Raw genomic sequence first — 27108 nt, 5'->3', positions numbered from 1 at the left:
ATTTTGGGGGTTATTTTGCCAGTAGAGGGCCATGTTAAACTGGATAAAGTATCTCCCTCTTGGGCTCACATTTTCAGTGAGTAGCAGCTTAAAGCATATGGTTGTTTTCAAGGGCAAAATGAGTAAATAATTAGATTTTTTAGAAGCTACCGAATGATTAATTATTTAAAATAAGAATCACATCACTTTTACAGCACACCACAGTTCCGTGTCAGTCTAATTAGACTGAATTCTGATCTTTGAAATGCATCATAGCTACCTGTTTATTCGCAACTGTTCAAGGTTGATAGATACAGCTCTAATAAGTCATTAAGCTGACGTGATATACAGCAGCAGCATGTGCTTTTGCTATAATGACACAAATGAGAAAAGAATTGTTTTTCAGAGGTACAATCACGTTTGTTTTTGATGTGGCCTCTAAACTAGCTGTCATTATTCAGGCTCTTGTGCTGCAGGAGTTGACCTTTGGCAAAATATTTTGTTATCCTCAATCTTTTATACAGGCCTTTTGTGAACCCTGCACAGCTCTCATTTTGCTGATTGCATTTAAAGTCATTTATTGCACAATGTTTGCCCTTCTAGCAGATGTTAAAGGATTCCCTGCCTCCCCCCTTAAAGGCTACTCCTCCGCAGCATCTAATTATAACCTACACAAAAGATTAACAGATGTTATAATTGTCTTTACTCATTGATTAAATAGTTTCTGCATGATTTGCTCTCTCTTCTCCCTCACTGCTGATTTGTGAGGTCTTTCTGGATAGGTCTCATGCATCTGCAATTTGTTAACAGTGGCCATCTTCAGTTTGTAACTTTGGGGTGTTGTGTTTCAGTCTGAGCAGGCTATATATGTTCTTCTGGACAACGTGATGGAAATGTATTAAAATGGGTGTGTGATACTTGCTTTGGTTACGCATTTCTGTTTTCTTCCTCCTCTTAACCATTTATTCTGAAAGATATGTAAAAAACAGACTAGTTTTAACGAATATAAATTGGGGAATGGAGGGGTGAATGCTGAGATTTGTTTGGCAGTGTGTTTGCCTCTGTATTTCAGTTGCCAAGTGGAGAGGAAATGAGTGGCTAAAGAAAACAATCTAAGGAGAAACTTTCTAGTAGAAAATTTCTAGAGAATTTTTCAATTAGAACCCCACAGAGGTCCCAAGTAGGACCACTGTAACGCCTTGGCTTTGCTTTACGGGGGCAGTGGGGGTGTGGGTGTATGCATTCATTTCACCTTCTCACAAAATTAAGGTTACTCAATTCTTGAGCTAAGTAATCTCTTCTGTATTGTTCCCACCCTGAGATGGGGTCTCTTTTCTCAGGTGGGTCCACAGTACATGCGTAACAGTGTTCTTATAAATCTTGTAACATCTCAAACGAGGTCAGAACAAATGATGTTTCTTTTCAGAGGGCTGAAACATCATGCACATGCATTGTGCTTAGCTATCCTTCCTTGGTGGTTGGATTCCATATAACGTTCTCCTTATTTCTTTGATTGGCACAGATGTGAGTCTCTGGTAAATCCCAAAGATCCCACAACAGCCTCTAAACATCCCCCAGTTCTGTGCAGCTGCATCTGTCGCACGGCCTCAGCCTGAAGCGCTCTGCCTTGCTTGGCTCCCCGTTACTACACGAGGAGATCAGTATGTTGTGTTTTCTGACAAAGCCTCTGCTTAAAGAGGTTAAAGAAGAGGAACAGGGTAAAGGCTTGAGGCTTGAATTATGGCTTGGTTAGTCAAAAGTCAAAAAATGTTGTGCTGTCCCCTGCCTATTCTCCAAATCCTACTAATACTTAAAACTGTTGCCTTGATTCCTAGTCAGTGAAACCGCCTCATGTTGAGATCTTCTCCTGTCAAGACCCTCATGGTATGTTTTGCTACAAAAAGTACTCTGATTCAGTGTGCATATCTGGGCGTGCTAACTCAATTAATGCAGATTCACAGATATATGGGATATGCTGTGTTATTCTGCTTTGTTGACAGCATGCAAACACAGCTTCTTTGCAGCGAATGCTGGACATAACACCAACTGGGAGACCTTGTCATATACCTATAGGGCGCTGGGTTTTTATCAGTTTTTAAAGCTGATCTTTTACTTACAATTCATGGGTTTTACTAGACTGAATAATAATCTTTGCAGTGCACAAAAGCATTTGTCTGGGGATTCAAAACTGCTCTAGAAACAAAGGTACTTTGTTTGTGGGATTAACGAAGAACACTGTATCCTCCTTGTTTTCAAATGACATATCAGTGCTCCTGAATGCTTCCCATTTATGAGCTGGGGGGAGCAAATTATAGAGTCATAATAAGAAAATTCCAGGGTGCCAACTGTGCTAGCAAAGTGTATTTTAATTGTATAGACACCTGTCCACTACCAACTTGCAATATTTCATAGAGGTCACTGAACAGCCTGCTGATGGAAATGGCTTTTATTCAATACCAACCTGGTGTGAGTTTGAAACACTGATCCAGGGGTGAAAGGCTAAAGTCCCAATTACCAGAAATCAGCCCAATGTAGGGATTGGATAAGCCTGGTGCTAAGTCTTAGTTGTTCTTTGCAGTTACACATGAGAAACATTTAGAAATTAATGACTTACTTAAAGTTCAGCTAAATCATTAAGGATTTTTAACATCCACTGTTGGCTGCTACTGAAGGACAGTTTTAAGGTGAAACCTGGCCTAACATTTTAATAAACACTTCTCTGTTATGTCACTGGCTGTTTGCCCTAACATGTGAGGCTAAGGTCTTCACCTTTATTTAATCGTGCAATTTTAAGATGAAAGCACCAAATCAACTGAAAAGAAGAGAAAAAAGTAGAACAATCTGAAAAGTCTTGCCTGGCCATTCTCCTTGCCTCTCTGCTTGGGAATCTGTAGACTTGTATTTAATTATATGAGCTTTTACTAAAGCTAATAACTTCCTTCCCTTAAGCTCCAGTTCTGTCATGGGGTTATTGATTGGGAATACATCATGATGTTCATAGGAAACCATTTCTGTCACTTGTATTTACCAATCTTTAATCAAGTGAATTGCTTTTCTTCTCGATTTCCACAAAAATCTTCTGACCCAAGAAAAACCTTTAAATAGGCATTGATGAGAATTTGGCAACAAGATTATGTTTTTTGACACAGCCCTGAGAGGGGAACAGCTCACGAGATGACCACAGGCAGCCCCAGGCAGCATGACGATGCAGAGGCAGGTACCACCACTCCTAGCCACTATTCCTTGCTGATGGCTCTGTCTCGCTAGTAAAGCACACGCACAGTCTCGCTTTCCCCCACTGGCTGTTGTCAGTTGTGGAAGCAAGTTTTTCTTCACTCATTTTACTTACCCGCCCTGGTAGCCTGGGTCCCCTTAGCTCCCACTGCACTCATCTGCGACAGGGTGGCTCACCCAGGATGAGGTGGGGCAGAGCTGAAGCTCTGAAACTCAGAGGTTCCTCACCTGGGAAGAGAGGAAGGATCTGACACTCTCATGCAGCTTTAGGGCATGCCCTTGGAGTAAGAAGTCCTGGGGTAGCAACCTAAACCACCCACTCGAGCCAGGATTTGACTCAAAATACAGGTCAGTGATTAGCACTTGCAATGAGCCAGTTGTGCTTTCTTTCCTCAGTGCCTAGGTCCTAGGCTGTTCCCCTCCAAGAAAACAATTAAAAAACCTCATGCTGAGCAAAGTACTTTAAAAGGTTATATTTGGGCTCAAAATACACTTTAAAATTCCAAGTGCTTCGTTTAAAATGTATGAGTATATTAACTCTTTCCCCTTCCCCACTAGAAGTACTGTTGTTTTTTTTCAGTTATTTTCCCCAGCCAGAATAGAGGCAAAGCAATAACTTTGAAAAACTTCAGTTATTCCCATGCTGCAAGTCCATAAACTATAATCTTAAAAAAATTTATCTGAACCTGCATGGTATTGCTTTCAAGAAACACCCCAAGGAAGACAATCCTGTTTGAGTAATTAACATGAATTCTACGAGTAAAAAATAAACCTAACAAACTGTTGCTACCACAAGCAAAAATACAATTCAGATTTTAATGAATTATGATCTTCTGAAACATCAGTGGAGTGTTTTTTTTCTTTTGTGTCACTTTTTGACTTTGACTTTGCATTCTAAACAGGCAGGCACTTGAGAGAGAGAAATACTATAGGGTTTTAATAGTATGCTTCCTCTCTTTCTAATATTTTCTGGATATTACTGTATCCATAACCCGAATGTGTTGGATTATTATCTGTGATGGCAGACTATATGTTCTTTTCCATTTCGCTTGGTAGAACTGAGTGCAGATGAGTTAAAGATCGGTAGGATGACATAAAACATAGGAGAGTTATGAACCTTTTAAGTAGGAAATTTGTGAATGTTTTTAATTTACATTTTTATTAAGTTTCTGACAGATGGAAAAATTTGAAGCCAGTGTGTGACAGCCAGTCTTCACAGTGAGAAGCTGAAGTAAGCACTGCAGGCAGCTGACGGCGTGGGGGTAGAATGGAGTGGCTCTTTTTTTCTTTTCTCCCCAAAGGAAAAGCCTTCCACTCTAATAGTCGCTAATGTGGGGCAACCATGGCAATGTACAGACTCTGAGAAGAAAGGGAGAACTCTTTTTTTGCCCATCAGGATCTTCAGACAACTCATCCCTGGCAGCATCCTCACTGTCAGTGCATTTCCTTGTACTTTATTCCGCCTTATTTTCTTATATGACAAGTGTTGCTCTGATTCTTTGGGAATCACTCTGTATTGGATTTCACTTTAGGTAATTTCTTCAGATACCCAGCATCATTTCCTTGTCTTTATTTCTTTTCAGCCTATTGTCAATAACCTAATCAATTCCTCCCTGTCTCTACTGTTAGTACATGTCCCTCAATCCTGTGTAGATATGGTCATTCCTTCCTATCTCAGCCTTCTCTTGGCATTGTTTGAAGCTACTATGAACAGACTTGTTAATCGTTTTCCCACCAAATCAATATCTTAATTGTCTTTACAGCTATTGTCCAAATTCCATCAAGTTTGTCTATATCCTTTTGGCCCAGAACTGAAGTCACTGTTTGAGATGAGATCTCTCCAGAGTTGCAGAGAAAAAAGTTGCAGGGCTGTTCAGTATGCCGGTATTGTTCAGTGCCCTGTCACTGTCTGAGGATATATGGATGAGGACATAACATCTTTCATTTTTAACGTTTTCACAATAGTTTTCTTGTCTATAAGCTGAAGATGGAGCTTAATCAATGTGTATCTGTTCCTTTTAATTTTACAGCCTTGATGTCCCGCAGCCCTACATGCTCTGTTGTGTAACAAGAATAAAGTGAATTTGAATTGGCTGGGCAAATCTCTCTGCGCTTTCTCTTGTGTCCATTGATTTATAGAGAATACATCCCACTACAAAACTGGAAGAGGTAGAGCTGAGTTGTACCCTGTTATCTTTCTGTTGTGAGCATGAAGGAGAGAAGAGACATCCCTGAAGTGTGTTTGGGACCAATGGAGATGAATTTCTTTGGTCTGATCCTTGGATGAAGTTACGTTGAGTGAAATTAGAGTAGACTTGGTCTAACATCTGCAGGCTGAACAGCTGGGGAGCCAGCTGAAGGATTTTAGTGCCCACACTTAGATGATCAAAGGACTAGACCTAGTGGGTTTACTGTTAGTGCAGGCGCCTCCAAATTCAGCTCGGGTATGGCCTGGCTTTGGTTTGTGTCTGTACCAGTGAGCTGAGGTGACTGCAGAGTCCGAGGGGCTGCTGCTGGAGTTACGGCTGGCCTAACTGTACGCATTTACAGGACTCAGTGGAGGAGCACAGCAAAATAAGGAATGTATAGAGAATTCTGCAGATAAATATGTGTATGGTGGCCTGTGTGGGAAGCAGCTGGAGCTGCACAGCGTAATAAGGCTGCATGTTCCTGCTTCAATCCCATGCTACAGCCCTTTCTTTCAAGCCATAGGCTTGGTTTTGGTTTTCCTGGCACTGGAAGACATTGCCATCATCTTTCCTCTCTTGTTCCTCCCCAGGGCTGCCTTTTCTCATGGTGGTGTGAAGGAGCTATTTTCAGGTCCTGCAGATAGCCAAGCTGAGCCTCTTCTCAGTTACCCAGTTCCTGGGTGACGCAGGGATCACATGCATCTCATTGTACCTTATCCTCCCTTATTTTTCATAGGACAAAAAGGGATTATGAGTTTGATTCAGCTTCTTTTCTGGGCGGTTACTGAGCGAATATCTTCATTATAAAGATATTACCCTTAATGTAATGTAGGCCCTGGCCCTCAGGGAGTGTCTGCACAGCCAGGTGAGATGTGAGGCAGCACATTGCAACCCACAGGGCCCCACGTTTATTAGAAACTAATTCTGCGCTCTGGGTGTTGAAATATTCCTTCTGCTGCAAATATCTTTGGTTATCTGAGGAGGACATGCACAGCCGGGTGCTGACGATGTTACTAGTAGCCACAGAACTATTTTGTAGTACTTGTTTAATGTTGAGAGTTTTACATTGAGCCAAGTGAATGTTTTAAAGCGTTACCCAGTGCTCTGTGGAGTGAAGCCAGTGGTCTGGGCATTATCACTGAGATAAATTTAATAATTCCTCATTTTAATGGGTTGGAGTGCCTCAGTGTAAGGAAAGGGTCTTTGATGCCTTTCACCTCTGTGGCTGGGAAGGATCAAATCAAATACCATTTATTTGGGACACTTAATTTCATGCAGCTATATTTGTTTGCCAAAAGTGGACTATTAGAAAATGTTGTGTAGCAAAATATTTACTTCAGGGTGTGGAAAATGACTGAATGAAAGGTAATTGTGACAAAAGGCTCCTGGCCACATTGGCTTACTGGTGTCTGTCGGGCTGGCACTCAGGTCGCTCGGCCATCCTGCAACCACTGCAGCCGTCGTCCCTCTCAGCAGTGCAGGTGGAAGGGGTGGAACGGGCACAAAGGACTGACGATTTTTAGTGGTCTCTCTGGAATACAATTAGGGCAGATGGGCAGGCAGAAGAGATGCCGGCTGAAATGCATCTGTTCCAGGGAAGAAGCTGTATTTAAGCATGTTCAGCAAGCTCCTAGGTCTAGTTTCAAGAATCGAGCTTTTAATCCAGCAGTTTGCTTCCAGCTGAGGTGTTATGGGTAGGTTTGCAACTCTTGGGCTTTCTGGAGTAGTGTCCTGACTTATATTAATGAAAGAAAAATGCGAAGGAAACAAAAAAAATGAGCAAACTGTAGGAATCTTGACTGAATGTTTTAAATTCTTCCTTCCACTCTGTTGTCTATCAGAAAAATTCAGGTTTTGGATTTAATTGTTTGCAGTTTTCTGAGCCTTGCAACATATATGAACACGTGTGAATTTGGTATGTTATCTTCACTGGCCTCCTCAGCCAGATGCCACTTCCTCTGTTGAAGATGTCCTATGAAGAAGCCTATGCCTGACAGATTTGTCTTCTATAGTAAAAATGTATTGAAAAGGCAAGATTCTTTTTGACTTCTTTCCTGATGTACAAAGAGTCAAAAATGACTGTGACTTCTTCATGAGTTTCCCTACCTGGCCATTATATATGACATGCCAGGTTCGGGATATTTATTCAATCGGTTTAAAACTTGAACTTCTTAAACAAATGTTATTTAAATGCTGAGTTTCAGTGTGATTTCCCCACCTTATCTCCTGATGTACCCACGTTCAAATGTTGTGTGCAAAGACCTTCCTGTTGGTTTACAGCATGTGAATTTTGATAAAATATTTTGCTGTGAGAAACAACAAGCCCTAAGAATGATTTAGTAAGTTAGAGAAGTTGTTTCCAGCATTTCATACTTAGCAGCCTGAAACCACAAAGTGCCAGAGGCATCTTTATTGGCATAGAAAAGGGACATTTGTTTTTGAACCTCACAATCTCCACATAGCCCTTTAGGTGGGTGCATAACAACAGTTCCCCAAGTCTGGCAGTGCTTCACAAAGGAGACAAATCTGCGCTGAAGCCTACAGAGGTGCCTGTCACTGCAGAGCATGCTTCTGCAGATTAACAACAGCCTGTATTGCAGAACATTGCTGGAGGAGTTTCAGTGGCTGAGGGAATCCATTTTTACCATATAATAAGCTATTTTATGTAATTTATAGTAGTTTATGGTAATAAATAATATATGATAATGAGTGGTTAGAAACGCACCCAGGAAATGGAAGCTCTGGGCCTAGTGTTTCCTTCAGCCTGAATAGCTTCTTAGATCTTACCTGGGGATCCCGTTCTTGGCTACAGGTCTTAGGGCATGGAGAAGGATTTGATTTCAGTGCAGGAACCAGGGATACATAACCATCATTGTCATAGCCTATTTCTTATTGATGATAACGCTGTAATAAATCCTTTTTTCCATCCTTACCAGTTGCTGTCCTGACAACAGATTCATGCTTTCTGTCTGCTTATCTTTCATCATTTTTGTCTCAGTAATTTTATTGCATGATATGAATGCTTCATATGTTCCATAAAAGCAAACAGGGGAGGGTAATCCTTTGACCTTTCCAGCATTCTTTGGTGTAATTTACTGGCGAACCTTCTCCTCCCTGCAGCATGGCCTGTGGAGCTCTGTGATAAAAATGGACAGCCAATGCAAACACAAAACGCTGAAAAGGTTAAGGCTTTGATTATGTTAGTCTATAAATGTTCATAGTCTTTTTTTGTTGCCAGAAAGAAAATGAGAGCTGAAAATGGCAGTGGATGAATCACGCTTATTGCAGAATACGGAAATGATATCGGTTCAACCCCTTCTTGTTAATGCTGAAAGAACGTAATCTTATGCCCTCTCATTTTATGTCACTGCAACCCACCTTATCCTCTTAAATGAATGCATGCATCCATTTAATTAACCTGGTGAGATTCGGAGATATAAATCTTTTAAATGCTTCTCATGCAATTCATCTTGACAGCTGTCAGAGTAATAACATCTTTAATGCCGTATTCTTTATTTTCTGATTTATTGAAATTCCTGGTATTATTTTGAGCACACTGATAGGTCTGCTAGATTTAAGCCCCTAATCTTAACTTGTTTAAATCCTAGAGGCAACGCTATAGAAAGCTTTACTGGCTGTTTAGTTTGCCAAATAAATGGAAGATTATCTTGCATGGAGAAAGCATAAACGTATAGTGAAAACTGTGGCTCAGACAGATTCAAATGTGGAATTTAGCAGCCGAGATGCTTTCTTTTAAATGCTGTATTTCTAGGACACCATGCTCTGAGTCTGTTCATTGCTGGCAAGTGATCACCATTAAAAATTTGCTTTAGACAATCCTATGTACTCTGCTGATTCCCTTTGAAGAGCTGGAATCAGAGCAAGAGGGATCCACGTAAGTTGGCTCTCAAATAAGTCAACCCTCAGTTTCTTTGTAGACTGCCATGCATCAGTGTCATGGGAAGAAGACTAGGAAGGAGCCTCTTTCTGTCTGGAAATTTTCTGACTGGCTCGATGTATTTTGTTTTAACACAGCTTTCTGAAGCCGGTCCGAATACCTGGGTCTGCAGGCAGAATGCTATAGCAGTGTTTGCTGCTTTGCAATTCCCACAGTATTCCACTTATCTAAGCATTTTAGGGTCTTGCATTGGAATTTTTCTAATTTAATTAACTCATTAATGCTGGCACATGGCACATTCTCCTTCCCTCTCTGCAAAAATGCAGCTTGCTTATCTAAATAGCAGCCTAATCCAGTGGGTGTGCATCTACAATGCATACATTAGCGCTAACAAACTGCTGACCGGCCTCAGCAAATACCTGAGTGTATTGAGCATTAGGCAGGCCAAGCTCACGGCGTTGCTCTGAAATGCACCGTGGGCAAAATAAAAAACATTTAGCTAAGTTTCAGGTTGCATAAATGCAGATGTCGCTGTCGCTTTCTAGTTCCCAAGTGCTGAAGTTAGAAATATCAGCTCAGAAGAGAATTTGGGAATTATTTTTTCCACTTCACCACTTAAAGTCATGACCAGGCTGAATACCATGACGGGGAGAGATAGGGGTGTGGTAATGAAACTGGTTTCATGGCTCACTTTTAGTCACTAGGCAGAATTTTCTCATCTCTCGCGAAGGTGAAGTTCTCTGCTGTGAAGTGCTCTGGTGATTTTAACGCTGCCATTTTATAAAGAACAGGAAATGCTCAAAAACTTAGTACAGACCAAGCGTTTTAGGCCTACGAAGAATAAATGTAGTGATTTTGTAGGACTGAACAATTTTTGATCTATCGAATGTTCATCAAGTTCATAATCCTGGAGCCTTCTGTTATTCCAGCTCTGAGAAGGCCTGGACAAGCTGTACTGTACTTACCTCTGCTCCTTTTCCTACAAAGACCACAACAAAAGCAGGCATTCAGACATCGGTGTTAGCACCAGAGTTGGCAAAAGAACCCAGCTGTACAGTGAAAGACTCAATTCAATTCAATTATGTTCTCAGGAAACCGAATCACTCCAGAGGCTGGTAATGAGCTATAAAATCTTTCACCTTCAGGTCACCTGTTCATTCTAACTAACATTTGCATTGATGAAAATTTGTACTTTCTCATAGCCGCCTCCTGACCTGTGCTAGTGACATTATTTTCATTTTCCTTTCCTTGCTAAAGGATAATACTGGTTCTGGTTATTCCCTTTCAGTTTTAAAGTACAGCTGTTGAACAAGTACAACTGGCCAAGCAGAAAAAAAGGGCTTAAAGGTGATCGCTGCGTAACTTTGGCCTCGTTCCATTACCTGAGAGTTTGATGTCCACATCACAAAAGCTGTCCTCTCATTAACACTCAGACAGACAGATTGCAGGGGGAGAATGTGTTAGCGCCCGCCAGGTACTGTGCTTTCTGGCAGTGGTAATGTACGGTAAGCAGAGGGCAGGGAGGCTGAATTACATTTACACTGAATTTAAACAAAAGGATGCTAGTTTCCAGAGCTGTTATTTGTGTCACCTGTCATAACTGCTAAATTTATCCTAATTTGTGAGATGGAAAAATAAATACAGTCCATTTCCAGTTACCAAAAAGATTTACTACGTGTTAGTTCCCAGCTGGTATGTGTTGGCATAGCTCTGTTGAAATGTAACTGCAGAGTTTCAAACTGTCTGAAAATATCTTGGCTGCTTATCTAAGGGATGTAACATTACCCGTTTTCATCAGCTAAAGCAATAGGCATCAATCATGCTTTGTTACTACTAGAAATGAAGAAAGTATTATAATCCAAGAAATTTCTTGCATAGATTATCGAGAGTGCTTTTCTATGTTAATCACACCATTTCTCCAGGGCATAGTTTTAGAGCCATCTCCTGAAGTAATGAACATGCTTGTGTTGAGTACTAAAATTGCTGCACTTTAAGATATGTAATCAAGCTGATGCCTCTGGCTTGCTGGCTTTATGAACGGTGAGGGTACACCGTATTGACGCAAGATCCCACTTAGGGCTTCCTCTGGGACTTTTTTCTGCATCCCCACAAAACCTACTTCTCTGAGCTCAGTGCAAAACTGAGCAGTAGGCAAACATCTGGGACCTGTATTCTCACAGACTGATCCACATGCACCTCTTCGGGATATGGGCGTGATCGCTGAGTGCCTCTAACTTTAGTGCCTCCCCCGCTATGCTCAGCATAGATGAACTCTGTAGTCCCACAGGGAAGAGTCCTACAGCGGGCAAGCTTCCTGCAGCACAAAGGTATGCCAAAACTCAGCTCCCAGTGTGAGCGCAGTATCAGTGAAGACACCAGAAGTGAGTTTGTAATGTAGGTCCCGCTTCAGCCAAGCCAAATGGGATCATCAGGGTCTGAATGCTGATCACTGAGGTCTCTGCTGTGAAGACATCATCTGAGAGATATCAACAAACAAATGGTCAAGGAAGGCTGATAAATTGCTACAGCCTGTTCTCTTGATAACACAAAAATAGTATTTTTGATGGTTGGGCAAACTGATGCTCAGTGTTTTTACATTTCAAGAGTGCTCCATCTGGATGGCCATTCTCTGGTGCTGAGCTTCCCGCGAGATGCATTACTTCCAGTTTGAATTCATTTTAGTCTCTGGGTTGGTCTCAGAGGAAGAGGATTTACCTAGGAAAGTCATTTTTCTCTGTGACAAGAAGCATGCTGCACAAAAATGACCGTTCCACATGGAAGGAAACCTGTTCTGGTTTTGTTAAGTATTTTCCTCTGATGATCATTTTTTTAAGACCTCCCGAGTTGGGTGCCCTGAGCCACCAGCATATGTTGATACAGGCAATGTATTATCTTGTAAGGTAATTACCTCTGATTCAGAAGTTTGGGTGGGTTCAGCCTTAGGTTGTTAACTTTTTCAGGAGAGATCCCTGGCAGCCTGCTAATAGTGACGTGCCCAGAGATTTGAGCTCCCATGGTGTACATGGGGAAGGAGTCTGCAGGTCAGAGGCAGCTTCACCATTGCTCACGTAGGTAGGTGTGCTGTACCTCCCAGGGCTACAAAGGGACATTAAATCCACTCTCTGAAGTGCCCAAGGCAGCACAGTGTATAAGCTGTTGGAATAACTAATAATCCTTTCTCCTTTTCCTTCTGAACTAGGATTTGGGGTTGTTCTGCCAAATACCTGCAGACAGGCACTTCAGGCACTGAAGTTAAATACTTGACCTTCTGCCGGGATAATTGGCTCCAACTGTAGCTGTCACCAGCTCACTCATCTGTAGTGCTGTGCTTACAGATCAACAAAGACTGCCTTGGTGGAAATCATGCTCTCCAGGCATGACAATTGCACAGAAAAATGACACAAGGATTACATTAAGTTTTTTCTTTTGGTAATTTCTGTCATGATCGCAAGAACGGTGTAATACATTGCCTCTGTGTTTGTAAGGATTGTGGTATGTCTTCTGAGACATGATAGCTAATCAGGAAGCAATGGTAATTGTGTGATAGCATGCCATTGTTCGTCCTTATTAGCTGAATTAAGTAGTGGATGTAGCTTTAGGATTGGTGCTACAGATGGGAAGCAAGGGCTTGCAGGTAAAACTGGAAAAAAATACATGCGAAGAATGATCACAGTGCTGTAACAGGTACTCGTACCATCACATGTGTTATTTAGATTAATGTAATAGAAGCTGATTTTTGTCCATTTTGGAGAAAAAGGGGTGAATACTGGTCTTGTGGAAGTACAACCCAGAAGTACAAAGCACGTGTAAGAGAGACCAGGTGCTGTTTCTTAGAGCATTGTGTTACCATTGGATCGCTTGCTAGCTGAGCCAATTACGGATTCCTCGTGGGAAATGCTTTACAAGAGCAGTCCCAGTTGTTACGTCCACATTGTACCTGATTGATTATCACAATTTGTGTGCCTCTGGGAGCCCTCTGAATTCCAGGTGGCTTCTGAGCCTTAGCCCAGAACATCCTGATCTCTTTGCCCGTGCTTGGCCCACGTGCTGAGTCCCCTGTGCCCTTGTGGCAGAGCATTCGGGGGCAATCTGGGGGAAGAGTTGGGGTGAATTTATCTGCTTGATATCACCGCAGTGACAGATGGTCTAGTTCACAGGTGCATGAGAAGCCAAGGCTATCCACAGGCATGTAAGCACATCTGGAGGCCAAATGTAAGGCTTCTTTTGGGAACGCCAGCTGCATTACCCTGCAGCCAAGCCCAGTGGTATTCATGCCTGTTGTAGTCACCTGGCTCTTGGTAACTGAAGTTGCTGTTCACAAAGAGTGCAAGGGATCAAAAACAGATAGATTTGTATTTTTTATCATTTTTTTTTTCAGTTAAATGCAATTAACTACTCTAGGTTTAGAATTAAGTAGCAGTGTATGAATATCACAGCCTTGCTAGTATTATGATTTTAAATAGGCTTCCATATCAAGCCTGGACTAAAAAAAGAGGACAAAATCTTATGGTGAAAGTTCTTAGTCTCTAGTGAGAGTTATCCCAGAGTAAGAGAGAGGATATTCCCTCTGATACAGTAAATTCGGTCACTGCAAGGCGCAGAAGAAAATTCCTCTATTTGGTTTGGCATTCATGGGCTATCTGCCCACTTCAGTTTAAACTCTGATTTCTGTTACTATTTTCTCTAAACCCTGAATAACTTTCTAAGCTTTGCCCATGCTGCCAAATCATGCACAACAAATACTACCTCAATATAGAAACTAAAACTTTCAAATACATGTTTTACCAGAAACATGTAGTAAAGGAGAGACTTGGTAGTAGTAATGTGTAAATTATGCTTTGATTTTAGTAGAAATCATCAGTGGGATAAATGAATCCTACCAAATCAGTAAGACTGTTTCCTTCTGTGCTTTAGGTGATGTTCCCCAGCCATTCTGCACAGTCAGTGGGACTCTTTGATTATCACAGCCAAATATTTGACCTTAAAAATATAAGAAAAGTGCTGAGGGCATTAGTGTCTCATTAAGAATAACAGGAGTTGAAAGCTTTTAGAACTTGTCAGAATTAGTTCCAAAATTTGTACATCACAGTAGCAGTACAGATGTGCCAACAAGCAGGGCTTACTGAGGAGTGCAATTAATGTGAAACGAACTGTTTCCCTCCTGCAAACCCCAGGTAGTTTTCTGCCTCTGCAAATCCATTTCCCAGCCCAGTTAAACAGAGACTATTAAAACACAGGGTGTATTGATAAAGACAGTAGTAGTAGTAGATTTTTTTTTTTCTGTTTTGTTTTGTTTTGTTTGAGACGTGACCCAAACGTTTTGGTGGTATTTCTGTCTGGAGAGTTTAGCTTTTCTGGCACAGAAAATTTGTTCCTGGAACACATCCTACAATGGACACAAAGTCATTAGCTGCTGGGTTATTACAAAGTTAATGATGAAAGACAGAAATGTTAAGTAGAATATTGAAATGTGCATATTTTTTTTTTTTTTCAGTGATGCTGGAAAGAGTCTGACATTTCTAGTAGATGAAAAGGAAAACAAATAACCAGCTATGGAGAGAAAAAGACAGCTACAGAAAAGGGAATTTGGGAAAAGACTTTCTCTGGACAGCAGTCTTGTGGTAAGAATTAATATTTACTGAATTTATTGAATATATCTTGTGTCATAAAGATGCAGTTGTTAAGAAGCAATACTCATAATGATGTACATTTTGAAGATGTTTATCTATTCATGACAGTATCACAACCTTTCCTGATTTTTAAGATTCTTCAGAGCAAAAGTGGTGGAGGAATTTTAAAGCATCCTAAATAGAAACATGTAATCATATAGAAGAACCGTCTTGAATTCACTGGATTCTAGGAAAGAATCCAGACAAGTTACCAAACTTGTAATTAAAATCTTACCTCTGTAAGCCTCTGTGTATGAGAGCTCTAGGTAGCTGAGGTCATCTAATCAGAAATGATTGTTTTACTGTTGAGGATACCAGGAAAAATTTGTTCACCATAGTGAATGTATAAGCTACTGTAATATCACCTGAAAGAGAAATGTAAATGCCACATGCTGCAAAGTGATTGTTTTTGATATATATAGGATTTGAATGTATTGGGATTATATTCTAGATTTATATTTAGGTAATGTTTTCAAATGATGATTGAAATTAGCAAGGAGTTTTTATAGCTGTACTACGGATACATGACTGGAAAATGCTCAAAGATGTTGAACAGTTGTGTGAGAGGATAAACATGCCAAAGTCAAGTACTTAGCGTGCTAGTGGAACTATTAATGGAACAAACACTGCAACAAGCAAAGATAAGAGCTCTTGAGGAAGCCCATGCCATCTCTTTGACTTCCATACACAGTGTCTTCTGCCAAAGAAGTGTGTCCTTAGCTTTTGTTAACAGAGCTGCCTCTTTTTTTGAGTGTTCATACTGCTGGGCTGATGCTTGGAAGTGCTGGGAGCTGGTAGGCTTGGCACTGGGAGCAGCAAGAGTTGCGTTCAGTTTCTGGGGGTCACCAATGAATGCTAGTTTGGCTCCTCCCACAAAAGCCACACAATATGGAACTGCTCAACGAGCAGTCCTTCTTCACTCGTAAGCAATGAGCCAAATGATTCACAAAATAGTACTTGATTAAATGGAGGAATGACAAAAGCAAGGTAATGGGTCAATAGAGAATAATCAAGCGCACCTTTCCCAGAGTGTTCCAGGAGTTATGTGAAGCCCTCATCTCTGTTGATTTCCTGAGGTTTCTCATCTCCTGTAACACCGCTCGCACCCAGTCAGGGACTGCCAGGCCCTGCCTGCCACGCCGGGCAGCAAGGCCTCACCACGGCAGAGCTAGGCCCATGGTGGGACCTGCCCTCAGCAGTCTAAACACAGGCCATAAACAATCAATATTTATACATAGAAAAGAAAAACACTTATGGAAACTGGGTAGCGAATGCTAACGGAAATGCTTGCAGTTGTGAATTTTGCACAAAGATGATGCTTAGTATGGCAAATCACAAAAAACTGTTTTCACCAGGGCGATGGACTAGATTCAGCCTTTCCTTCATGTATTAAGACAGGAATTATCTTTTCCCTGAGGTGACAGCATGGTCTGCTGTCTGGATGGGAACAAGGAACTAGGTATTTCTGGCTTCCAAGCCCATCTAGTGCTAATTTGGGCTTAATTTACAGCCAGGTTAGTTCTCCATGCTTAATTCTTACCCTTTCACATTAGTAAGGGGGGAGTAGAGAGAGACATTTATTGTTGTCACAGGGAACATTGTGGGTGCAGAACCATGAAAAGTGATTTGTGTAATAATTAATGCTGTCTGCATATTAAAATGCTCCTTGTAGAGGAAAAAAATGAACATGTGGCTCTAAGAAAAGGTAATGTTTCCTCCCTACTCTTTGCAAGTGTTAAGTAGGGTGGGAGACTGCTCACATATTAAAACCAGCATTCAGGCACTGGCTTGAGGTGAATGCATTTATGCCAGCGTGTCTTTGACTAGCCCATGTTGGTGATAAGGTAGTGAAGGAAATGTGTGAGGGAAAGATGAAAGGGCTGTTATTTGGTGATATGTTTTGAACATATAAACCTATCATACCATCATGATGACACACATTTTTTTACAATGGCTTCTTCTACCCTTGATAGTTAAAGGTTATGCTTGCCTGCATAGCTAGTCAGTGCAAACTTGCATTTTCAGTACTTGTATATTACAGGTCAAGGTCCACTGAAAGTTTGTATTGAATAGAATATATATAACTAGATTAAAGAGTGTCATCCATAAATTTAATTAGAAACATGTGACCACTGTTCATAGTTAACTGCCAGCTGTTATTTCTTAGCAAACTGACAGAGACATTTTGAGATTTGAGTGCCTTCAGCAGCACGTTAGTAAATCACACTGCATGCCCTGTGACTCCATGAAATTCAACCAGGCAAAATGAAGCACTCCTCTCATTTTCCTCAATTTCCTGTTCTATCCTATCTTTGTCTGTAACTTCTTAATTGTTGCCTTTGTATCGTATGTCTGTCTGCATTACTCCTGTTGCCAAATTCCATCCAAGCGCTATGTTTTACTTCTTTCTGCTCCTGCCCACTGAGGTCTTTACACCTCTTTTCTTCTCATGTCTTTTCCCAAAGGTGTTGTGTTTAACCTCTCAGGCATTCAGGGCCGGACACTTTGCTTGGAAAACTTGGCTTGCCCTTGTTTGGTGGAGTCTTCCAGCATTCTCGTATCTTTGAAAGAATTCTGATTTCTGTGTATTTAAATGAAACACATTTCTGCTTTTGTATTCTGGACCATGAGTTACAAATAGGCGTTTCTGATAACATTCCCCACCCTGCTTGGCTATGCTGCTTTTCCCATCTGCATCAGACTGTAGTCTTCTTCTAGAATGTTTTTGCCATGATATAATCTACAAGAATTGTTTAGAGATACTTAAAGCCAAAAAATTCCCTCTGCCTCCCTTATCTCTTCGATTCTAAATATATCGGCTATGATGCTATTTGAAAGAAGTGGGAGAAGAGGAAAGATGTGTTTCTAAACAATAGAGACCTGCTTAGAATATGTATCTGGGCCTTCAAAATATGAATATGAATTTCATCAGAGTGTTCTGTATTCAGGTCTATCCCATCAAACAGCAAGTGTCAGGCTTCAAATGATGTGGATCAATTTCAGAAACCAGATCCTTCAAATGACATGCCAGTGAGAAATTTCGTAGACATTAAAACACTCTTCCTTACAACACAGGGACAGTAACTGCTTTTTGATCAGCTCAGATAAAGGAGAAGAGTTCACAGTTGTTTCATGTATTACTGTACTTCTTTCTCACTTGTGTCTTGGGGAAATAAGCTTTAAAATGAAGGCAGATAAACCTTTTAAAAAGCAAAAAACATAAATGCACATATATGCTCATAGAATGAGCTTCCTAGGTTGTATTCTTTCAGTGATTAATTATGGGCCTAATGGATATTTTCATTAACGCTTTGCAGGAAGTAAGTAGTTTGAAGCCATGTATTTTAACAAGATTCAGAATCCTACCTTTGATCTGACTTTTCATATCATCCAGCGGAGGAATCAGTTCAACTACCATTCAGGTCAAAGGGGAGACGTTCTGTTCGCTCCGATGGAATTAGATTCCTATGAGCATTTAGTCATAATATCACAGCGATTACTCCTGAAATCCCTAGTATAGCTGATGGCTGTTACTGCTCTGTGGGATTCCAGTATTGGTGAACCTTTATACACAAAGATGCTCATTTACATTCACAGACAAAGAAGTTAATGTGACAGTGACAATGATGTTTTATAGCTGTATATTTAGATGAAATAATTACAAATTTTACCTTTATAACAATTCATACAGGTAATCCTATAAGATTAGTTATAGAAAATTATATCTTTGCAATATATCTTTATATTCTGTGTGATATTTTAAAATGAAAACACACCATATAAGAAGGATATACTTTTTACAGTTTTAAAATAACTTTATAATAACTTTTTGTTTCATCTGTTGTAAAAGCGATGCTACTATGTTTTAGTTTTACAAATTGTCTTATGCAAATTGCTTACAAACAAAACACCATAAATTAGGAGGACTAAAGAAGATCTTTGATTCTTTTTGAGTTCCACGTAACGGATCTCTGTCACATAATGTATTATGGCATTAGTAAATAATATATTTTATCCGTTGTGAACCAGTTATAAGATGATAAGATGATAAGACAACAATCAGAGAACAAGGTGGAAGCTTATGTCCTTCTGGATTGCTGTGTATAGAAATTGAGGCCAAAGCCTTTACAATGATTGCTGAAGTACATCCAATAGGAGTTAAAATAAACCACAAAAATCGTAATGGTGGTAGAGTATATTTATTTGCAATATATTGCTTAGCTGTCCCCTACCATGGTGTCAGATTGTTTTTTTGTTTAGAATGGAACATATAACTAGTAAAAGAGAAACAGATCTTTCCAAAGAACAGTTTACCTTATCACGCAGCTTAAATCCTTAAATTCTTTAGGTTTTGTTAAAAAGAACAGACTTACAGAGTTATGTAGTATGAATATTTCATGACTGTAAAAATTTTCATAAATAATTTTTCTATGTTAAATCTTTCATTTCAGCATATATAGTTGAAAAACAGTAATCAATGAAACTAGGTAAAAACAAGATGGAAAAGATATGCAATTTTTTTCACTTTAGACTAAAATATATAAAGACAATGGATATGAAAACAGAGGAATACATTTAATGTTATTTTAAATTTTGATTTTAATAAAATCACAGCACATAGTTCCTTTGTACTGGTATAATGAAGACACATTTGGAGTGACAATACTTCCTTGGTAATATTTGGAATTTATTACTTGGTATGTAGGGTGGAAGCTGCTTAGACAGGGAATGCTATTAAAAAAGCTAATGAAAGGATTGATTGTATAACACATTTTCATTACAGAATTTCTTCAACAAAAATAAAAATAAAAAAAGGGCAAAAAAAATACCAACAAACAGATCCAAAGCCAAGCTTTCTATAACTTGTGTGGGAGGAGGAGGAGAATGTTAGAACATATCGCTGCCACCAGGGCCACATTGGCCACTCTGTTCACTGGGGCACTCTTTGAAAATAATAAAAGCCCTATCCTTTGCCTGATCCAAACTGTCCAGTTGTCTCTAAGACCCTTTTGATCAGGAAAAAATCAATGTTTCAAGCTGTGCTCTTTATTTGTGTGGATAATTCCCAGCCTGACTACGCACGTGGTTGGCCCTTACAACTGTGGTGGCATTTAGCTGGGGAGATTTGAGAACAGAATATCTTTTAGAAGCAGCCAGCATTTATCAAAGTAAAAGTTTTTGTTTTATTTAAAATGAGGGTTTTACTTCTGAAAGCAAGCTGCAGGAAAGTGCCTCTCTGGTGGCTCATGAACTGTGCCCTGCTTCTTTCATTCTGGTCACACGCTCCCGTGGGTCTCTGTAGCATTAGCTTTAATGACAGCACTTGGTTGTAATAAGGGTAGCAGTGTAATGTAATGAATCGTACATGGGGATGGGAGTACTACCTACATCCAGCCTGCCCATGGTTGCATTAGTGTCATGCACAAGAGCCCTTAGTTGTATGGGGACCTTTGCTGAGAAGCGTGCACGTGTTATCTGTAAGTAATGCCTGGGGCTGGGAGCCAGCTATTTGGGGTGTAAATCCCAAATCCATCATCACCAACAAATTGCTAACCGAGTTTGCTAATCAATAAACTGTAGATTATAATATTTTTTATCTTGTAAGTATTCTGAGAGTGGTCTGTTATTAGCATGTGTCTGCAGCTTGCTTCAGTTTCTTCAGATGAAAGGTGCCAAAGAGAGAACATTATAACAAAGCTGTGAAGAATGCTGCACCAGCGAAGCATGGAGGGGACTCTTTGTATATAGGAATTAAATCCACTGAAGAGAATAGCGAATAGCCCTGACCTTTTTACTAGTTGACTGTGACACTCACAATTTGTCTAGCATTACTATGTAGCACAGCATACTCCAGCATTTTGAAATGAAAGGTGCCACTAAAAATATTTACTGGTCAGATGCTTGCTGATGTTTCAACATTTGCACCCTGATTACATTTTTTTCCAACCTAAAACTGCTGTCAAATTCCATATGAATCTGCAAATACTTTCAGTACTCTCAAAACTTGGATTTTTTTTTTTTATATGTGTGAATTAAAGTTTTTTTCAGTTCTGCTTGCATACATCAGAAGAAAAATATCTACCAAGGGCAGTCAGGCACTGCAAAAGCATGGGGCGGCACTGGAGAAGACATGCAGAATGTGAGCCTCAAGCATACAGTTTTCACTGTGTGTTGGAGAAGCAAGGTAAAACATCCATAACATTCAGTGCATACAGCAAGAGCATGTGTCAAAGAGAACAGTTTAATGAAGTCAACAAGAGTGTTGTTTGGGGGTAGAAGGCAGAAGAGAACAGCAATGAAGTCCGTGAAGTGGTGCTAACTTAATAGATTAATGTTTGCACATTCATAGGGAAGACCTTAAAATTTAGAACTGACATAAGGACTCAGTAAACTGAATTACCAAGGCAGTATTGAAAAAGTCTATTCCTCATAGCGACGTTAGTGATGCCTGCACTGTTCTGCAAATCTGCCAGTAAGGACATCACTCCACAGACTGGGCAAATGCAGCCTTAGAGGCATAAACTAAAGTGCTATTAGCTGTCTATATAATATACAGCCCTGAAAATGCTTGAAACATCATATAAAAAGAAAATCATAGTGTCTATAGAATGTGTAAAGACAGAAGAAGAGAGTAAAAACAGATTGTTGTGTTTAATGGCACTGGGCATGCACCAGATTTTTGCAAAAACTGAGCTGTCTAAATGTATTGCCAGTAGCATATTTTATCTGCATTTGCATTTTTAATTAATTTTAATCAGAAAAGAATTCCGGAATGTCAGGGACTAGAAAATACAAACAAAAAGAACGATCTAAATGGAGCAGTTCACATCAGCAGCTGGTGAGAAAGGAGAAACCACTGGTGGGGCAGGAATGCCTTTACTGACAGCAGTGTACCACTAGCACTGATGTGGGAAATGCTGTGGTCTGCATGGGTAGTTTAAGGACATCATTTATGAGCACAGCAGTACATCCAAGGTACTAGAAGAAAATCTACACCAGCTTGGATAAAGACAGAGTAAAGTGACCAGTATCACCAAGTAAGATGGAAGATGGTGTAGCAGTGGTGGAGATGTCTGTTTGGATTTCACTGAGAAAGAGGTTCTAAACCCAAGTATGTAAAGCAGTGGGTGTCCCAGTGACAGGCAGTTACAGTAAGTGCCTGTCTTGGAGTCTGGAGCAGACTAATAAGGTAAGTCAGAAAGTACGGGGGCTGCAAGTTCATAAGGACTCAGTGCACTTGGAATTTTCTGAGGAGAAAGAAGCATCAGGCCTCATGTGAAGAAACAGCACTGTTACCTGCCAGCACCCCAGGAAGAGCTGAAATCCCTGCTTGGAGTGATACAGGTAGTGACCTCTTACTTCTGTTAAAACTAGTTTATACCAATAGAAACCAGAGAGTCTTTTCAGGAGCTGAAGATGTGGATAAACATTGAGAAGTACTTGCATAGCAAGCCAGACAAGATGTTTCCTGACGAGAGAGGAAAAGTAAAAGCCTCATATATTGCATTCAAAACAAAGAAATAGTGCATGGAGCATGTTGTTCCCGAGCAACAGTTGGAACAATATTCCTGCTGGAAGATGCCTCAGTGGTTTATTGATCAAAAGCATTGACACCAACACAGACAGAAGTGCACTCAGAGAAGAGAATTATTTACCATTTGTTGCTGCACATCAGAAGTTGCATCAATACATATATATGGCGACAGGGTGACAGCTGAAACAGAACACAAATCCCAAGAGAGCGTGCTTTGACAAACTGCCGGCTTGTGCTTTCTCCTGTCTTTGGCACATAAACTTCAAGCAACAAACATGAGACTCGAAGGTTAAAATGAAAGCTTGTAGAGAAATTTCTGTAGCTGATCTGCCCTTGTTCATTGTCACAAAACTTGATGCAAAAGTGGAGGAAAACTGAGAAAGAAGTATGGAGAAGAGGTGATTTAACTAGTTCCTGCAAATTAGCTGACAGATGGGCTGAGAAAAACAGAGGGCAATGAAATTCTATGGCCTTTAAGAGAAGCAGGAAAAATCAGGCTGTGTTACAATAGGGTCTCAGCAAATTCCCTGTCAGACCTTCAACATGAAAATATTAAATCCTAGACAACTTTTAAAAAACCTTTTAAAGAAATTGATTTGATTGCAGAGGAGGAACTGAAAATGAAAATAAAGGAGAAGACAAGACAAATGTCTGCATGTATTTTGAGGGGAGGGAGGAAGGAAGCTCATAGCAATGCTTAGAAGAAAATGGTCATGGATTCACCTCAGCATGGAAGAGACATTCTATGCCTAGAGCTGACTTATACAGGATTTCTCAGCATCCTTCAGCCAAGAATGTGTTAAGGTTTGGATTAAGGTCCAGGATTTGGAGGCACTGGGGCGATTTGCAGCCTGCAGGTCCAGTGTCTGGGCCCTGGGGGTGGCTGCCACCAGGCCCCCAGCTCAGCTGCCCCTCAGGGTGAGGAGGGAAGAGCCTGAGTGTTGCGGGCCTGCTCCGGCCGTGCTGCCGGGCCTCTCTCTCCTTGCCCCCTGCCCCTTCCCCATAAATTATGGTGTGGCTGTGGCAGATGCAGACCCAGCCACAGAAGAGGAAAGGTCACGGAGAGCTTTGGGTTTCATGTGAATATTCACGCGCTGCGCGGCCTGCCGCATGATTGTGTGCCGCGCCGGGGCATAAAGGTTGCGTATCATTGGGCTGGCTGCAGATAAGCTGTTACCAAGGGAAATGGATATACCCTGGGCCCTTATCTGGGTCTATTAAGCTACCAAATCCAGCAGTGTAATTGGAGGCTTTGCCTGCCCAGATGTTGAGAGCAGAAGGCTATCTGTAACAAGAAATCTGAGGAGATTGGGGTTAACTAAATAAGGATTTTATTGACAAACCTTTAAAAACACTTCTTGCCTTCAGCAATTAAACATAACACCCTGAGAAGGACAGGTCTCCTCTGTCTCTCACAATTGCCTGATTTTGCTTGAATAAAATCCTGGGGAGAAGAGAGAGAGGAATTATGTTCTGTGTTGTTTGATAGTGTTGATATAATTCCCTCCCCTGCAAGACCGAGTATGAGCAATGAATCTACCTCCTGCTCAGTCATGGCCTGACATCCTCTCAAATGTCCTATTTTCAATATTGTTACATCCCTGGGAAGATCTGCATTTCTCTCATGGAGTTGTGTCCATGCAAGTATAAAAAGGGCAAAAGGGATAGAAATCTTAGGTCCAGGTAGATTTATTTTACAAATGCTATGGTTAATGAAAAAAAAATTTCTCTGTTGTTCTCAAGTTTTGTGCATTTAGTCCAGTTACTCGCAATGATTTTGGGATAGCCTTGAATAAAAACTATGATTTTGAACTGCCTGCAAAACCAGACTTCCCAGCCTATGTGGGAAATTCTGAGATTTTGATACTTGGTTTAGTCCCAGCTAGAATATCTTGGGGTTTGTCCTAGAAAAATGCATATATTCTTCTGGCTTTTTTGCCCATTTAATTCTCTAGCTATAATTTTGGTGCTTATTAAACCAATGATTTTGCTCAGAGTCTTCAGCTTTGATGTTTACATGAAGTATTTCCTACTGAAAATTTGAGTTAAAGCACTGTATATTTTGCTTTTATGGGATATTTTCTGACTAATAACCAACATTCCAAAGAACTGGCTAAATTTTCAAATTCCAAGTACTCTGCTTTATACTGTAAGCAGAGCTACATAGAACTGCGCAGTGTGACTTGAATATGGCTTTTTCTCAGCACCCCTGGAGGCAGGGACATTCAGGGATAGGTGCTCTGAAACCAGACATTTTGCTTTTCTAGATACTCTGTGAGTGCTCCCCAAGCTCTAATTGCTGTGATTGGCTTTGCTGTTGGTTTCTAGTGTCTGGTCTTGTGTCTTGGAGCTTGCCTCTCTGCTTTTTGTTTTTAGGGCCTCATTTGACCCAGATAGGAAATGATCTAGGATTGTCGTGAAGCATTTAGAGTAACTCTGGGTATCAACATCTGGCATTATGAGGAGGTGACAGTGTAAATTCAGAGAGTTTGTGTGATGTCAATGGGTATTTTTTTCTAGCGTACAAAGGAGACCCAAGTAATTTGGGCTGGGAAACACTTTCTCAGTTCATTTCTAGAAAACGTGTTTCTGTAATTACGCTTCAGAGTTTTTCATTATAGTGAAAATCTCTGCTAGGTCTGAGGGGAAAAATTACCCCCACTGTTTCCAGACACCCAATATGTTTTCCCTTTGCTTGAATTTATGAGTTTTGGCAAAGATAACTCACAATGTGATCATGTTTCAGGGTAGTGGTTTCTCTCACTGAATCCAAAACCAAAGTATAACAACTCGTAAGGCTCCTATGCATCTTTGGTGATGTATGCACGTGGTACATGGCCCTCCCAAATCCCACCAGTCTGTTTTTGCCTCCTGCATATTATTCACTGGTGTAATGGAACAGTTTTTTTGAAGTAGGAATTACTTCTTGTTTGCCTTCAAAGCATAAATTGTAGTCCTAGTCAAAAAAAAGAGCAAGATTGGACTCTTAATGAAAATACTTTTGTTCCCACTGCTTTGTAAGAAGGTTCAAATATACCCGTTTATCAAAGATCTTTACTGGAAGATGAGCTTTAATCAAGAGACTCCACTAGGTGCAATGCATAATTCCTCTGAGAGTTACGCATCAGACCTGGACAGCATTAGAAATTGGAAATTAGAAGTTGGAAAGTAGAAAGTAATAATTAGAAATTAGAATGGGTATTTCCATCCTGAGAAATTTGATTAATTATTTTGACATTTTTGTTTTCAGCTAGAACTGTTTTTTTTTTTTTTTTTTTTTTTAACATAGAAATTCTCAACATGTCTCTTCTTAAAGTGAATTTTGAAGTCTTTGTACTTTCTTCCCAGAAAGGCACTTTGCTACAGTGCCTTCAGAGAGTTGCCATTTACATGCATTGTGTCCCCCTGCTACACAGCTACCCCATGGCACACACGCAGCCCCAGGTCATGCAGCTGTCATCTGCAGAGGTGCTCTATCTGGAGGGAAACCAACCCCAGACCTTTTGATTCATTTTAAGGAAGGGTGTGTGTAGATCTGTGTGGGTTAATTCATATAGATTGCCCCCAGAAATTATATATTTTCTGTTATCTTAAAGGAAATCTGATTTTTAAGAGTGATGTTGGAATTTTCTTTTAAAAATTCTGATTTTTCTTGTAGAAACTGTAGTCTCCTGGAGAGTATTCAGATAGAAAAAACCTGACCAGCTTTACTAAAGATATACAAGATGATGCTTTTAGCTTCAGCCAGTCTATATATTGCATTATTCCACAAAGCAGAAACTTCAGTGGCACTGATTAGACAGATATCTCAGACAGAAAAATGCACACTCCATAAGGCGCCAGAATCTGACGTTGCAAGTGTCTGCTTTTTTATTTCACTTGTGTGTCTTTTACATCCTTTAAACTCCAGGAATGTCAATGGACTTGTTCCTTATGTACATATGTCTAAATTAGGCAATAACGAAGCTAACATCCTGTATTTGTTCTGTAACTATTTTGACTCAAACATTTTCAGTTCTCAACTCATATCTCATATCTGTTTCTCCTGCTGTTACCAAGGATTGGATAGGACTTTTCTTTCATTTTTTGTCTTTGTAAATTGGATTGTCTTGTGATACTGAATCACACGGGGCTGTCACTGGCTAAGCAGCAGGTTCCTCCTAACCCCCTTCCATGTATGGTTCTGTTTGATGGGATTGTTATTTACTTTCCAACCACCTTGTAATCTTGGTTTCATCTGCGACTTCAAGCTCTCCTTTGAGTAACACATCAACTACATTGTCAGGGCTTTTTTTTTTTTTTTCTTTTTTTCTTTTTTTTTTTTTTTTTTTTTTATCAGTGTAGGAATTCAGCAAAGCTTGGGTCTTGCTGTCTCAGCAGGACACAGAGGGTTTGATTTATGTCTGGATAACAGCACAAGCTGAATAATCTGAATTATTGCAGTAGCTGCCTCACAGCCTCCCAGATCAGCTGCTACACGGTATTGGTAAGTTTGTGCAAAATTCAGCAGCTAAAGGACACACGATTAAACATGCCGAGATATCGACACACCACGCCTATGCAAGGCATGGAATTATTTCTGAATGGGGCTTTGTTTAAACTTTG

At 40.3% G+C, this 27108-nt stretch overlaps 1 protein-coding gene across 14 annotated transcripts in view; it reads left to right on the top strand.

Moving 5' to 3' along the window:
* Window positions 1-27108, top strand: part of NCKAP5 (NCK associated protein 5) — a 440247-nt gene that overhangs the window by 74860 nt on the left and 338279 nt on the right. For 13 of the 14 annotated variants that reach the window (XM_035332339.1, XM_035332337.1, XM_035332336.1 and 10 more), the window contains one exon: window positions 14795-14921. In XM_035332339.1, the coding sequence (XP_035188230.1) occupies window positions 14853-14921 (69 nt within the window). In that variant the 5' untranslated portion in view covers window positions 14795-14852. Of the gene's footprint in view, window positions 1-14794; window positions 14922-27108 lie in introns of those variants that run through there. The other variant, XM_035332347.1, reaches the window with a different exon arrangement.

The sequence above is a fragment of the Oxyura jamaicensis genome, chromosome 7 (assembly GCF_011077185.1).
Source record: "Oxyura jamaicensis isolate SHBP4307 breed ruddy duck chromosome 7, BPBGC_Ojam_1.0, whole genome shotgun sequence".
In the NCBI taxonomy this organism is placed as follows: domain Eukaryota; kingdom Metazoa; phylum Chordata; class Aves; order Anseriformes; family Anatidae; genus Oxyura; species Oxyura jamaicensis.
Note: the sequence above shows the minus strand (reverse complement) of the source record. Positions and strands in the feature narration are given on the sequence as shown.